This window comes from Mytilus trossulus, chromosome 13 (assembly GCF_036588685.1).
Source record: "Mytilus trossulus isolate FHL-02 chromosome 13, PNRI_Mtr1.1.1.hap1, whole genome shotgun sequence".
Lineage (NCBI taxonomy): Eukaryota > Metazoa > Mollusca > Bivalvia > Mytilida > Mytilidae > Mytilus > Mytilus trossulus.
In genome coordinates this window covers 36,422,332-36,438,899 of record NC_086385.1, presented here as the reverse complement: position 1 = coordinate 36,438,899, position 16,568 = coordinate 36,422,332, and the positions used below count along the sequence as shown (strand labels likewise).

Here is a 16,568-nt window from a genome sequence, read left to right as displayed (position 1 = left end):
GGCTAGTATAAAGGGCACGTATCGGCACTTACTTTTGTTAAATATTAACATTAATTAGGGAGCTACCATCTGGTTTTTATGGGGGGGGGGGGGGGGGGGGGGGGGCTAGGATGAAATTTGAAAAAAAATAGGTATACAGGAATTTTGAGTAAAAAAAAAGGCAGGATGAGACACTTGCAAAAAAAAGTCAGGATGACAATTTAGGTAAAAAAAAAGGCAGGATAAACTAAAAAAAAAGGCAGGACCGAATAGAGTGAAAAATAAAAAGGCAGGACAGATATTACAACTAAAAAAAAAATGCAGGACAAAATTTTCCATCCTAGCCCCCCCATAAAAATCAAATGGTTGCTCCCTTAGAACAACATAATGTTTTAAATTGGCGGATTGAATTCTGTATGTTTGTAATGATAAGGAATATCTAGTCAGTGTATCGTATATTTGGGTAATCAGATTACAAAAAAGGAATAAAAGAAAGAAGAAAAAATAGAAAAGAGAACATCTGAAATTAATTTTCTGATTTATTTCTTATTTCAATTTTATACCATACTAAAAAAAAGACTGGACATGAAAATTGTGTTCAAGAGACATCAACCCGACAAAAGAGCAGAAAACTTTCTTTCTTGCAAATGTTTATCAAATATTAATCACTTGACAATTGTTTTCACAGTTAATAATTCATATGATAAATAAATCAAAAATGTTATAATAAAATTGATTATCTAAATCAGAAACACTCAACAATGTTTTTATAAACATGATGCAACCAATGAAACGTGTATTATCTAACATGCTTAATATAACCCATGAGCCATAAGGGTTACCGAAGCTTTTTTTTTTTGGTAAAATCTGTATCTATATTTAGATCGTTAGCTGTATTTTAAATACATATAAAGAAAAGAAGAAAGAAAAAGATTAATGTGTTTCAAATAGTTTGCCCCACCCCATCAGGACCAATTTGAAATTATTGATTAAGAATATCACAATTCAATTACCATAAAACAAAATATAGGAAATTATGATTAAATATGTTTTATCAAACAATATCACAATAACTTGTTATTTCAGGAACAGGAATTCCGATCTAATGACTGTTTTGAACGCCATATTTACACTGTTCTTGCTTGCAATATATCAAGGGCTAGTATAAAGGGTAGAGTTTTGTTATCAATAGTTTTTATTCAAATTCATGTATTTGGACGATCAGGTTGTGAAGTAGAAAACCTTTCAAATCTGCTTTAACATTTTTTGCTAGCCTTTATTATTTGCCAGTCACAAATACCAAGCATTCATCTTGTCAGTTAATTATTATTTGATCAACATTCAATATTAATGAAGACTGATATACGTGATAAAATTGCCGATGTATATGATCTCTTTACATATACATATCCAAAGGGAAAGTGTCGATACGTATCATAAATTGATAATAATCAGAGAAAGAAAAGAAGTAAGCAATATTCTTTAACTTTACTATCCGCTATATAGATGATGTTCTCTCACTAAATAAGTTAAAATTTGGTGACTATGATGAACGCATCTATCCTCGAGCACCTATCCCATCGAGCTAGAGATAAAGGATACAACATATAAATTTAAGTCTGCCTATTATTTTGACTAACATCTAGAAATTGACAATGAGGGTGGATTGAAAACAAAACGTTATTACAAAAGAGATGAATTAAGCTTCCCAATTATGAACGTTCCATTTCGTATTCTATGTTACATTCCAGCAGCGTCTGCATACGGAGTATATATCTCCCAATTGATACAATATTTTAGGGCTTACATTTCCTATCATGATTTTCTTGATAGAGCGTTACTACACACAAGGAATATCTTTAACCAAGAATTCCAAATGGTGAAGTTGAAATCAACCCTTCGTAAATTTTACTGACGCCATCACGAGTTGGTTGGCCGTTATGGAATTTCCGTTTCCCAGATGATATCGGATATGTTCCTTATATCGGTACTGCAATCCCGTTCTCCTTTCGCGAATGTGACCTACCTGCATACCCTTCCGGAGCACCTGAGATCACCCAAAGTTTTTGGCATGTTATACGTAATATGATCTGGATAATGGTAACAGTATTTATTTCTCAAAAACTTGTATTTCACATTTAACGAATGTGCAGCGTGTTTTATAACAGTTAACTTACCTTCAGAAATATTATAATTTACTTTCAAGTGATATTCAACTGATTCAATCACTCTAATTAATATGTGACATTTAAATAATTCAATCACTCTAATGTCTTGATCAATATGTAATTATTATCATTGTACAAAAATTCTTTAAAGGAAAACTCCAGGTTTTACTGAAGCTGAGTTTATATGATAAAAAGTGTTTTCCCAAACGTAAATAACCCAACGATTTTTAAATTAACTCTTCTAATAATGAAATACGGTTTATTAAATTTGACATTTTCACAATATCATGGTAAACGCCATTGTAAGTACTCTTCTAATAAAAGACAGATTCGGTGCCAATCATCCTCGCTGTTTATTGTTTCAAACCGATAAGCCCCGAATGTCTAATGACGTCACACAGTCTGTTTGGTACTGAAGCAGTGCGGATGAACATAATAAAATATTTTTTTACTTCGCTATAATTAAACACAATTCGCTTAATATTTCAATAAAGATGCCGTCTTGTCAAGCATTCAATTGTACTAATGAAAAAGGGAAGTGTACAAAAAGTTTTTTCGTTATGCCTGATCCTTCAAAAAGTGCAGATAAAAAGAAACTTTGTAAACAATGGATCTCGAACTTGAAAAATGGTAAACTGCAAATAGAAAATTTTAAATTTAGCAGTAGCAAGGTTGTTTGTTAAGACCATTTCACGCCCGATTCATTCGAGAGAAACCTGGTCAAAGAATCTTTGGACTTCTTACCAAAAAGAAAATATTTGCGTCAAAATGCAGTGCCGACAATTGTCAACACCGGAATGGACACCAGAAAAACACAGGAACGATCGACCAAATCTACACAAAAACGTCGAAGTGCACAGGTTAGTAAATAGAATATTAAAAAAAAGAATTACTTTTACTTCGATTTATCGTAATACGCAAAATTAAACTATTTCCACGTGTGCAGTAATGATGTGTGTGTAGTAATAGTATCATATTATCAGGTCGTTTGAGGTCATTGTATGCGCGTGTTTGTAAACAATATATATCATGGTATCATGGTGAGTTCTCAATATAACATGCATCGCGGAGATCAGGGAATAATAAACAATTATTATAAATGCATTGCTACTTATATCAATTACTAATAAACAAAAATAAAGTCCTGAAACCTGGTCTCGTATGTGTTGTCTTATTTGACTTTTATATTGATTAGGTTCTAAAATCCAGTTTTAGTCTGTGCTACTGGAATGCAAAATATTCGTTTATCTAGTTATTTAAATAAAATAGAATGTGCAGTTACACAAGAGAAGAGAACAAGAGATATTTTAAAAACTGCTATTATCCAAGTGAAAATTTGGAAAAAATATCGGGAGAAAAAAGGGGGTGTTTGGGGTCGGCATAAAAGCTAAATTTCAATAAATATCGTCTATTTATTTTATTTGATTATTTTTTGCAGGTCAAAGAAGAGATTAAGCTGTTTAAAAAGAAAAGAAAAGCGGCAACATGTTCTACACCATCAGTCAGTTCAGAGACTTTGACCTTACAGAATCAGGTATGCAAAACTAGTACAAATAGAGAAAATAGGGGACACGAGGGGGATAGGTTGGTCGGTGAAATACAACATATATCCAATAAACATCGTGTATTTATTTTATTTCATTATTTTTTTTCAGGTCGAGAAAGAGACTATACTGTCTATTGAAAACCCAAAAGCGGCAACATGTTCTACACCTCCAGTCATATCAGAGACTTTACCTTTACAGGATCAGGTATGCAAAAGTACATTGTTTTGTACAAAGATTTGATTTCCTCGACCTTCATCCCCGACGGCCTCTATTTATTACCCTCCTGAACATGCATGAAATATTTGCCACTGGGTGTTGAGCAAACAACAAACAACCAATTAATTTTACAAATATTTTGTAGGCAAATCTTATTAATTTGAATATCTAAATATGTTATAAAAAAAAATCCAGCTTGGGGAACTTTAATAAATATGTTTCAATTTTGAAACAATTCTAATTAAATATTATAAGTCATAAAGACAAACAAGGAAAAGGTTCTATTGTGTATTATAAATACTATTTCAAGCATTTTTTGTTATAGAGCATTTTTTCTGAGCCCCATGGAGAATGCAGTGGACAAATTGAAGTTCTTGAAACAGTAGAATGCAGTGGACAAATTGAAGTCCCTGAAACAGAAGACATGGTAGAATTGCACAGTCAGGAACCACCAAATTCGTCTTCCATTTTATCAGTCACATATTCAGGAAACGCATGTGGTCATCCATGTATGATGTGTTTGCAAGCAAATAAAATCGAGTCATCAATTCTAACAGCAGATCACAGCTACACCAAGCGAATTGGACCATCAACTTGTACAATAGGAGTAAACACTGATATAACCATGGAAACAACAGACAAGACTTTAGCTATTTGGCCATTAACTCCAATACCTAAGATACCTCCGTCCTCAATCTCAACTCCAATAAAAGAGAATGATATTTTCAACAGCTCAATTGCAAGTCATTCTTTCAGTGATGATAAGAATGACTTGACCTTTGACATCGACCGTGATATCCAAAATTCTGATGAAAATGAAGGAAATGAGAGCATAGATTCAGATGATAGTACTGCAGCCTCTGATACTCAAGCTTGCATTACTAATCAAAGAAAATTTATTGTTTTTGAAACCAAACTGGATCAACTCTTTGCTAGGCTTAAATGTGATGAGTGCAACTGTCCAGTAGATTTGTCAGACACTAAAAAAGATTGTTCATCTGGTACCATCATCAGAGTTTCTGTGTTCTGTACCAGTGGGCATCTTGTCTATAAGTGGTTATCCCAACCTCTCATAGGCAACATGCCAGCTGGCAACTTACTAGTCACTGCTGCTACAATGTTATGTGGTCAAACCTACACACACATAGCCCAATTTGCTGAGTTCATGAATTTAAAATTTATTGGAAGTTCAACCTACTACACCATACAACGAGAAATTATTATGCCAGTTATTGCACACACATGGACGGTTATACAGGGAAAATTATTAGACAAAGTGAAAGCTTCAAATAGACCACTAAGGCTTGCAGGAGATGGTAGGTGTGATTCACCTGGTTTCAATGCCAAATACTGCACATATTCATTACTTGACATTGAAACACAACACATATTGGCTTTTGTCACTATCAAAGTTACTGAAACTGGGAGTTCCTCTAAGATGGAGGTAGAGGGTTTCCGTCGATGTATGGAGTACCTTTTAGACAAAGGTTTTCAAATTACTGTTCTTGCAACTGATCGACATGTCCAGATAAGAAGTGTGATGAACAAACAATATCCTGAGACTGAACACCAGTTTGATGTATGGCATTTGGCAAAAAGTGTACGCAAAAAACTCCAACAAAAAGCCAAACTGAGGGGAGCTGAAGACCTTGCACCATGGATTAAGGCTATTTGCAATCACCTATGGTGGTGTGCAAGCAATTGCAACGGGGATAAGGAATGGTTAGAGGAAAGCTGGGTTTCAATCGTTCATCATGTGATAAACCTGCACACATTCGAGGGCAAGGCAGTCACATCCTGTGCACACGAAGAGATAACACCAGCTATAGCTGAAAAAAAAAGGTGGCTTGTGAAGGATTCGAAAGCACACAATGCTTTGAAAGAAGTTATCCTTAATAAACGGTTAAGGAAAGACATTAAACATTTAAGCGAGTTCTGCCACACTGGAAATTTGGAGGTGTACCATAGCTTGCTTTTAAAATATGTTCCAAAGCGACAAGAATTTGACTTTGACCAGATGAATGCTAGAACATCGCTAGCAGTAATTGACCACAATATGTCACAAAACCGTGGAAAAAAAATTGACGCACAAGGAAATGAAGTGTACAAAACTGTGTACTCAAAGATAACAGCAAAATGGGTAGCTAAACCAGTGTATAACACTAAGACATATAAGTGGGTAAACACAATGATGAAAATGTGTGTTTTGCAAAAGGCAGAGATGATCTTTCCCAAAATTGACACAAAAAATCAGGGCAATATTGCACCTGTACCAGCACCGGAAAAGGCTGAACTAGTTCATAATCTTATTTCAAGATTTAACAAAGTTTGTGATTGAATGTGAATCACAAATAAATAAATGAGTCAAATTAGAGCAAATATTTTTTAAATGAAATTAAAAAATCAATACAGTAGCACTGTACATAATAAACATAATTATATATATTAGAACAAATGTGAACTATTGTCAAATACTGTTCTAAAACCTGTGTAATGTCCATTTGACTCTGGAAATGCTTCACGAATGCATTTCACCACACACGATGGGATAACAACTCTCTTTCCTTTTCCAAGTTTTTCTCTTCTCAGCATCCAATATACAAACTGCCTGTAGGCTGTCAACCTTGACTGCCTGAAAAGTAAGACAATTATAATTAATATTTTGCTTTTTATCATATTTTAATAAATACAACAGTCAAATCAGTTTAATTAGTTGTGGTAATTATGGGTTTTAACATATATACATGTAGAGTTCAAAGTTCTTTATTTTACAATATCTTGTTATTCATTACAGTTACATTTTGTACACATAATATAAAAAAGAAGATGTGGTATGATGGCAAATGAGACAACTGTCCACAAGAGACCAAAATGACAGACATTAACAACTATACATGTAGATTATTGTACGGCCTTCAACAATGAGCAAAGTCCATACTGCATAGCCGGTCAGCTATAAATGGCCACGATATGATAATGTAAAACAATTCAATCGAGAAAACGAACGTCCTTATTTATATAAAAAAATAAACAATAACAAATATGTAACACACAAACAAACGTCAACTTCTAGAGAGGCTCCTGACTTGGTACGGACACTTAAATAATGTGGCATTTTAAAACATATAAATGGAAACATATTTTTTTTTCACATATATATATAAATTAGTTTAGTTATTTCAAAGTTTCATATCTTTGATTTTACTTCCATGCTAGACTATATATAAGAGTGTCAATACTAATAATAAAAACATTTTATCAGGTGAGAGGAGGCAGATGTGCACCCCCCTTTTTTTCATTTTTGTTGTTGTTGAGAATGTCAATGAATGTTAGATAAAGATAGCGAGAATTTTAAGCAATTTACGAAATTTAGTAAGCTTAATATTCGATGTAAAATTGACTTACTGATTTGTTAAATTATCCGGGACACGACCTGCATTTCCTTGAAACATAAATATCTGAATAAATGCCACTGTCAAAACGTCTGAATTAAGGACGATCAGCTGAAACTGAGGGTGTTCAGTTATGCACTCCAAGTCATCAATGTTCGGTTGCACATATTCAGAGGAGCAACAACAAATACATTCCTCCGGCGAAGGCATTTCTTCACATGCATTGCAACTGCACCAATCTTCTAAAGTTGCAAGATTTGTGATCGGCGATGTCTCTCTTATATTTTGCAGTTCTTCTTGCGTAAACTCCGGTTCGTAATCATAAGGAATTATTCCAAGATTGTCCCGGCCTTCTGCCATTTCACAATCGCTTCACAATTAAAAATATAAATCGGAAACACGTTAATTTTCTATCCATAAATACATAAATACACCTGTGTTTTTGTCTTGTAAACAAACCGACTATGTGACGTCAGATGTTCACCGGTCATGGCCGCCCCCAGTGAAGGCGGGAAATTCAAATATGTAAAAATTAAAAACCCCTCTATAACAATTAAAACTGCTAAATAGTTAATTATTTTATTTTTTTATAACAACTGAAACTAATTTGTAACAGATAATTACAAAAAAATATAAACATGGCCTTTTCCTTTAATGCATGCAAAATCTTTGATAAGAAGGAAATAAAGTTAATAATATATTATTTGTCTGTTTGTCTTTCTTTTTTAGCTATGACGTTGTCAGTTTAATTTCGATCTATGTGTTTAAGTGTCCCTCTAGTATTTTTCGCCCCTTTTTTATATTTTTAATCAGAAATCACTGATTGGGATTCCTAAATCACGAATTGTCAACAGATAGAAAAGGGGAATCTATAGTAAGTTTAATATTTTTCAGATTATTTTCTGTGTTCTCACAAATGAGTTCTAGTAAACTGACTAAAGAAAAATTTCTGATAAGTCGAATGTAGGGGATTGTATAAATAGAATTAGAAAAAAGCATAAAAGATAACAAATTTCATATATATCTTTTTATTGTGTCCGCACACAGAAGGTATCAAAATAAAGCAAATAAAGAAAAATTTCCGAAAAATCTCCTCAATTAATGAATGTAATAAATTGTATTTATTGATAAAGTAACAAAACAACAGATATTTTAACTATTGCTCCAAAATGTATGTGTCCTACAAGAGGTCGGTCATTTAAAGACGTAATAACCGTATCATATACGTTGACGTATCCGCATCTGCAGATATACCAAAAAACAGTATATGATCCCTAGCTTTAATTTTAAACAATTAGGAAATATCGAGTTTTTGTGGAATATAACCCGACTTTTAAAGATATTCCGGATAGTTGGAACAGTTAACTGAATACGGTAAAATCGTTTGTTTGTGTATGAACTTGTTCTCACGTAGAAACAAATTGTTAATTGACAAATAGAGTGATACTCAGTACTTTTCTATTATCTGTAATGATAAAACCATTATTCAAAGTTCCTTACATATACTATATAAGTAGTAAATTTGATTTTTTTTGGGGGTGTTTATTCATATAAGATCTTGAAATATTTTTTAACTAGATTATTAAAGGGTTTTGTAGGATATTCGTGTACCTACCCTACATTGATTCCCTTTTAAGGGCATGTAAAAGTAGTTTAAAGAACCCCTGATTGTTTTTACAAAACAGCACTATCACAAATATTGAAAGTGTATGTTTGATTGCTTCGAAGAGATTCCAATTAGTTTTTTTTTAAATGAAGCATGGTCTTATTAATAAGCTCGGGATCACATAATATTTTTAGATCTATCTGCAGATGTGGTTACGTCAACGTATACGATACGCTTGATACGTTTGTAAATGATCGACCTCTACGTGTACTTTATATTAGTCGTTCATACACTCATCACAGGTAAAATCAATATCGTTAATAGTGTGGATTTAATCTATGAAATAACACAACAGCTTAAAGTCCGAGGGTTTTATAAACAGGTAAGATGGGGGGAAATGGTACTTAATCTAAAAATGTGTTATATATGTTTGTTTTCAAATGTTTTGCTTCAAGTACAATTTGGATATATCAGACAACAAAAGAAAACACCTCACAAACTACACAAAACACGTTTGAACGCTTTCAAAACCTAACCATCCCATTCTTGCTTAACCAAGCCAATTCAACATTAGGAAAGCATTATGTTTTGCTATTCAATAAAAAAAAACTTAACTATTTCACAATTACGAGTATGTTGATCATGTCATTTGCAGGATAATATTTGTGTGTATTGTTACTATATTTAGGGCTTTCCACTTTTCTGTGGAAAGACCTATTGTTTTTCTTCTGATTATTTTTTTTTTCTTCCGCCTAATTTTGTTCTTGCGATAAACATTTGTTTCGCAATATGTCGCTTAGATATTTTGTATATGATATCGAACAGTTTATGCGCTTTTGAAATTTACCCTGCGTAAACGAATACTTTTCTTTGTAGGAGTTATCTCCCAAACACTGTTTTCCTTGTTAACGCATCTCCTTCGCAACCGTTAAAGATTATGACAAATTTATTTTACAAAATTGCTCGTTATATCCTTCGCATGATTTGTCCTATTTTGACCGAAGCAATATGACCGCTCCATATGAGAGTTATTTCCCCTTATGCATCTGATATAAGTGATATGAATTTCTATCTTATAAACCATAAGTGATAGAGACCTAGGATCTTTTGATTTGAGGTCCTTGGTCCCAAAAAATTAAAATATGGTCAAGGTCAAAGGTCAAGGTCATATTCTAATATTTGAATTTGGCTTATTTTCACTTATATCCAAAGACTGTATAAGATATCAACAAATTATTTTTACTAAATTGTTAGTTGCGACATGTCGTAAGATGTAAATTTTGATTGCAAGCGTACGTTGAATGTAAAAGGGAGTTTTCTCCCCTCTTGTATTTAAAAATACGCGTTTGGTGATATAACTCATTAACTAAATATAATTAAGGCCTATGGTCTTTTGATTTGAGGTCCTTGGTTTATGACCTTGAAATTGATCTCAAGGTCATAGCTTAATTTGACGTTCTAGATTTTGACCTTTGCTTTTATTCTATATGTATACATGATAAAGATATACAACTTTTAGAAAAAGGTATCAAACCATTTAACCTTGAAAAAAACAACCGGACGTGACTTTTTGTAAACCGGAAGTAGCTATTTTTTGTACTTTATTAATATAAAAGTATATAGAACCAGATATTTTTGGAATCAGTGTCAAGTAAATATTCAAATATAATCGGAAGTAACATTTTTCAAACCGGAAGTAACAAATTATCTCCCTTATTTAAAAAAAATGTATGGAAACAATATATTTTTGGAATCAGCTTACTAGAAGCTATCATTTGACGATTGAAATGACATTTTAAACTTAGTTTCACAACTTATCATATCAAAATACATTGTTTTGATGGAAAGACCTTCAATTGTTCTCTGAACAATTGGTTTTTAATTATCTTTCCATTTTGTACATGTACATGTTTAAGATTCATATACTCGTATATTGAAGAAAGTATAGTTTAATTGAACTGGTGACCAATAGTAATACATTCAAAAGATTGAGGTTGATGATTTGGTTTTTAATAGGGGTATGCATTTTACTATAATATATTGTAGGCGCTACTGACCCTTTAATTAGTTCATAATATTCTAAGTATCAGTAAAGCCAGTTTAAATCTAGAAAACAGGGCAGCATATAAACTTATGCTATTGAAATGTCTTTTTTATAACAGAATTAACACGTCGAGTAAGGGAAATGATATTGAAATATCAAAGTACATTAACAATCAAAAATATAAACAGAGATATGAGAGGTTCCGTTCCATATAGTCAAAAGAAAATCTGCAAAGCAATCAGTCTTGAAATCTTGAACACGTAGAATATGACATCAATTACTTTCATAATCACTTCGCATATGTAGCAGTAGTAAAGTTCTCATAGTTAAACTCAATGCATTCTAATTGTTTATTGGCATAGCACGTATGAACGTTAATACACACACAATAATGTTGTCATAGAAGTGTTGGGGTGACCATCGTACTGAAGTTAACGTGAAAACTACAAAGGAAAATGAAATCAACCTTAGTTATACAGTCAAATATAGAAAATATATTCAAATGACATAAAAAGTTTTTATATAAGTTTTATACCTGTACAATACAAAAACACAACAAATTTACCTCTTTGGGCCAGTTTCACATTGATCAGGTTCGTATTTCGTTCGTTTAGAGAAAGGGAGATAGCTGAAAAAACTATGCATAAACCTGAAACCTAGTGCGTATTTCCGCGTCCGTTGTTACCGAATATTTGAGGTAGGTTAAAATATAAAGACCTAGCAAGACTTTGAAATAATTAACATGACTAATCGTTTTTTGCATATTTTTATATTCAAACAGAATTTTATTAACATATTTTCATTTGTTAATAGATACCTCAAATACAGGAACCTTATCCTGGCCTTGTTAACATAAGGATAAAACATATCATATGGTTAGTTGTGCTAGTACACAGATTTTCATCAATCAGTATATAATTTTCTGTCTACAAATTAATGTTTTATTTTAATTTAAAATACTAATTGCTATTTATAAAATAGCTTCATAACACGTGTTATGCTTTATATGGAATATGTATCTTTTGTATCTTTGTATCTTTTTAATTTTACGTTGACAAATTTTAGGTACAGTATTAATGTATGGAATTTCATACTAAGACTTTCATTAAAAGAAACACCAAAATTGAATACAGAAATCGTTGCACTTAATTTTTCTTCCTATTTTTTTCCTAAGGCTTACAAACTGGATTGCAGAAGAAGAATTTTGGAAATTGTAAGGCACCCTTTGAAAATAATAAAAACTATCAATCATTTAGATATGGCCACCAACGAAAGAGTACTACTCTGCAATGTTTGCCAAAACAGACACCTTAATACGTCAGCAGAAGAATATTGTCCACAATGTGAAGAGGCTCTGTGTCGAGACTGTAGAGACCATCATAAGGCATCGAAATTACTCAAATCGCATCAGACAATCTCTATTGAAAAATATCAAAAATTACCATCATTTATCAAGAAAATAAAACAAAACTGTGAGGAGCATGACTGCTTCCTTGAATTTTATTGCAAATCTCATGACTCTCTTTGCTGTAAACTTTGTTCGATATCAGCTCATAAGGAATGCACGGACATTATTTTCGTTGAACATTTTCTTACGCCTTCAAAAGGACACCAATCAGTACCTTTGGATAACATTGAAAAAGTTCTGAAAGATCTGGAAAGTAACATTTCTACTGCTATAAAGGACAGAAGGCGAAACTTGACAGAGTTACGTGAACAGAAGCAAGTGATTGTAAAAAATATAAAAGAAAAACGCCAACAAATACTTATGCTTTTAGACCATTTAGAAGAGGAAGTTCTAGAAAAAGCATCTAGAATGGAAAAAAATAACAGTCAGAAAATAGAAGAAGTGATTGCAAAACTCAATGAAGAAAAAAAGAAAGTAGACGAAGTTCAAAAAGACGTTGAATCTGTAAAACTGTTTGCATCAAATCTGCAAATCTTCATGGGAATAAAGGCATTCATAGAAAGTGTTTCCATCAATGAAATTAACGTCCAGAAATTGTATGATAATGGGAGTTTAAACAACTTATCATTACAATTTACGTTCAATGAAAAGCTAGAAGCGATTATCAAAGAAATAAATACACTTGGAGATATGAAGATGGATTCTTCTGAAAAGCATGTTTCATATTCATGGAAAAGTGACCAATCAGCGCAAATTTATAAATCTACTTCAGGACCGACATCGATTGAAGAAATACACGTCAAGCTAGTACAAAAGATTAACATTGGTCGTAATTATCTAACAGGATGTGCCATATCAGAAGCTTGAAACATGTTATTTCTACAAGCTCACAATAATAATCTGCTTACATATTGTCCTAATGGTGAATTAAATTCCGAATCATGTATTATAAATGAGCAAACCGCTATTGGTTACGACCTGGCAGTGGTTGATTCACAAACGGTGGCCGTATCAAGTGGCGGAAATCATCCAACAAACATTCACTTTATTGATATGAATAATGCAAAATTGCTCAAAGTGAATGACCTCAGCGACTGGTGTTATGGCTTAAGCTGTCACAATGGATTGCTTATTTGTTGCACACATCAAAATGGAATTAAACTATATGACACGTCTCAAAAACAAAATAACATCCGTATATTACCTTCTGCCCCTATGGACGTAGATGAGACGTACGTTACCTCAAATGAAAAGAACATTTTTCATTCCAACTGGCGTACTAATTCCGTCGTATGTTACAATTACAATGGACAGGTACAATGGACATATTCTGATTCATTGCTTAGAAAACCATACGGCATAACTTTAGATTCATATTCCAACATATATGTTGCTGGGTCTGAATCAAATAATGTTGTAGTGATATCTAAAGATGGAAAACAGGCCAAACAGCTCATTGGAGCTAGTGATGGAATTTTTAATCCTCGTGCCGTATATTTCCATAAAACCAAAAACGTACTTCTTGTTGCTAACTATCATGAAGTTGCCTTTCTGTTTGACGTTAAATGCAGTAAACATTCTGCTGATTGAAAATTGCCATATGTATAATTTTTAATTACAAATGCACAAACAACTGATACGGCTGTATTAAGACATATCTGTTGTCTATTGGACTTTATTTTCATTAATTATACAATAATAGAAATTATATAAATTGTGTAAGAAAAAAGAAAATCACAAAAAATACTGAACTTCGAGGAAAATTCAAAACGGAAAGTCCCTAATCAAATAGCAAAATCTTACGCCTAAACATATCCAACGAATGGATAACAACTGTCATATTCCTGACTTAGCACAGGCATTTTCTTATGTAGAAAATGGTGGATTAAACCAGGTTATATAGCTTGTTAAACCTCTTACTTGTATGGCAGTTGCGTCGAATTCCAATATATTGACAACAATATGTGAACAAATCAAACAGATACAAAAGGTAAAAATGTCAAAAATACGGATACAGCAGTCAACATTGTATTATAATCTTAATCACAGAAAGCACAATAAGGAATATAGACAAAGCACATTGGCAAAAATGATAAACAAGAATACAAAAAACATGCATTAAACAATAACACAATGGTTTGATGTATGAGTTCAGAGCCACGTCATATGTATCAAAGAAACACAAAAAGGCATATATACAAAGTACATAAGCAAAAATAAAAGACAATATTATAAAAAATATCATAGAAACAATAACGGGATACATAAGTACAGAGTAACGTTTAATGGATATCACAAAAAAAACATTTAATGAAAAATGATATAACACGTAACTAAGAAGATAAACAACGTTAGTTCCCAGAGTTTATGCTTCAAGACTATCGTGTATATTTGTAAAGTTGATTCAAAATATTTGTCAACAAGGTTTCGGTACCCTTTTTTGACATACCACTGTCTCATTATCTTTTTGCTCAAACACTGGTGACTTTTACAAAGTCTGAGTAGTTACTGCATGCTATTGAATACCGAATAAGTTGGGAAATGTATATCTCATATGCAGGTGAAAACTGGTATACTCCTTTTACTATAAGGTGAGGGAAAATAAGAATCGTCTCATTTGTCATAGATTATGGTACTGAGATGCATTTGTGTGTCGAATTCGACGTATAGTCTTAAAAGGGAGGAATCCATGGCTGTTGTTTCCTTAATTTCTGGTTCTTGGGAATATATTACTGGAACCTAATCAGAAAAGTTCGGATTACTACTGAAAAGAACATTCATCAATATTTTCTGATTTTTCTACCTCAGGAATAGATCACCTTAGTTGTATTGGGCAAAACTTTTAGGAATTTTGGTCATCAATGCTCATCAACTCTATTTGGCCTTTTTAACTTTTTTTGGATTCGAGCGTCACTGATGCGTCTTTTATAAACGAAACGCACGTCTGGCGTAAATGTAAATATTAATCTTGGTATCTATAATGAGTTAATCTCTATTTTCAGCCAAAAGATATCGAATGCGGAAAATATCGACCAATACAATTATATGACTGTATGGTTTGTACTGAGTTAGCCTAAAAAAGAATCGTTTACAATTTTGTAATCAATTTAATACAGAAGAACGGCATTCGATTGCATCAGCATTCACGACTAACAATAACATTCGATAGATTTCAATAAACCTAAAGTTTGTGAGAGTATGTTGTCAAGTTTACACTTACATAATTTTGGGGGGAAAACGTCTTAGACGTTTAGATCTGAGATCTATTTATACATTTTCGATTCATCCATGAAGGAGTGAGAGTCTTTTATCAAGTTTACACTAACATCAAATTTGGGAAATAAGCGTGTTAGATCTTAGAGCTATTCATACAATTTCAATGCATCAATAAAGGAGGGACGAAAGATACAAAAAGGACAGTCAAATTCATAAATCGACTGACAACGCCATTTCTAAAAAAAGAAAAAGACAAACAGACAAATATCAGTACACAAGACACAACAAAGAAAACTAAAGACTAAGCAACACGAACTCCATAAAAAACTGGGGTGATCTCAAGTGCTCCGGAAGGGTATGCCGATCCTGCTCCACATGTGGCCTCAGTCGTGGTTCTTATGTTATTACAAATCCGGTAAAAAGTCTTATTCTGTAGGTCATATTCGTGAAAAGGGAAGGGGATTGTAGTTACGAGATAAAGAACATATACGATATCATCTGTGAAACTGTTATCCAATAACGGTCAGCCAACTCGTAATGGCGTCCGTAAAATTTACGAAAAGATGATTTCAACTTCACCATTTGGAACTCTAGTTTATTAGCTTCCTAGTGAGCAGCAAAACAACCCCTTATCAAGGAAAGCATGATAATAAATACACTCCCGGGAAAATCGTACACAGGCGCTTCTTGAATGTTGCTACCTAGAAATGGAAAGTTCACAATTGGAAAGCTGAAATCATCAGTTTTGTTTTCAACCTACCCTCGTTGTCAAATTCTAGATATAAATCCAGATATGAGACAGGATTAACTGTATATGTAGTATCCCTTATCTCTAGTTCAAAGTGATGGATTCGTTCAACATTGTCACCAAATTTTGAATAATTTAGTGAGAGAACATCACCTATATAGCGGATCGTAAAATTAGAGGATATTGCTAATTTCTCTTTTTTTTTCTTCCTAAGAAGTTCTTGTATGAAGTAAGCCTCATAACG

At 32.7% G+C, this 16,568-nt stretch overlaps 2 protein-coding genes across 2 annotated transcripts; one reads left to right on the top strand and one right to left on the bottom strand.

Annotated features, from left to right (window-relative positions):
• Positions 1-2,298: 2,298 nt before the first annotated feature.
• Positions 2,299-6,314, top strand: LOC134694816 (uncharacterized). Its single transcript, XM_063555881.1, has 4 exons — positions 2,299-3,007; positions 3,586-3,681; positions 3,803-3,898; positions 4,236-6,314. The coding sequence occupies exons 1-4, from the start codon at positions 2,945-2,947 to the stop codon at positions 6,246-6,248; spliced, it is 2,268 nt and encodes a 755-aa protein (XP_063411951.1). The 5' UTR covers positions 2,299-2,944; the 3' UTR covers positions 6,249-6,314.
• LOC134694817 (P2X purinoceptor 7-like) lies at positions 6,301-7,857 on the bottom strand. The gene is made up of 2 exons (XM_063555882.1): positions 7,316-7,857; positions 6,301-6,542 (listed from the first exon to the last, which is right to left on the bottom strand). Exons 1-2 carry the CDS (start codon positions 7,660-7,662, stop codon positions 6,356-6,358), a joined length of 534 nt encoding a protein of 177 aa, XP_063411952.1. The 5' UTR covers positions 7,663-7,857; the 3' UTR covers positions 6,301-6,355.
• Between the last annotated feature and the right edge of the window lie 8,711 nt (positions 7,858-16,568).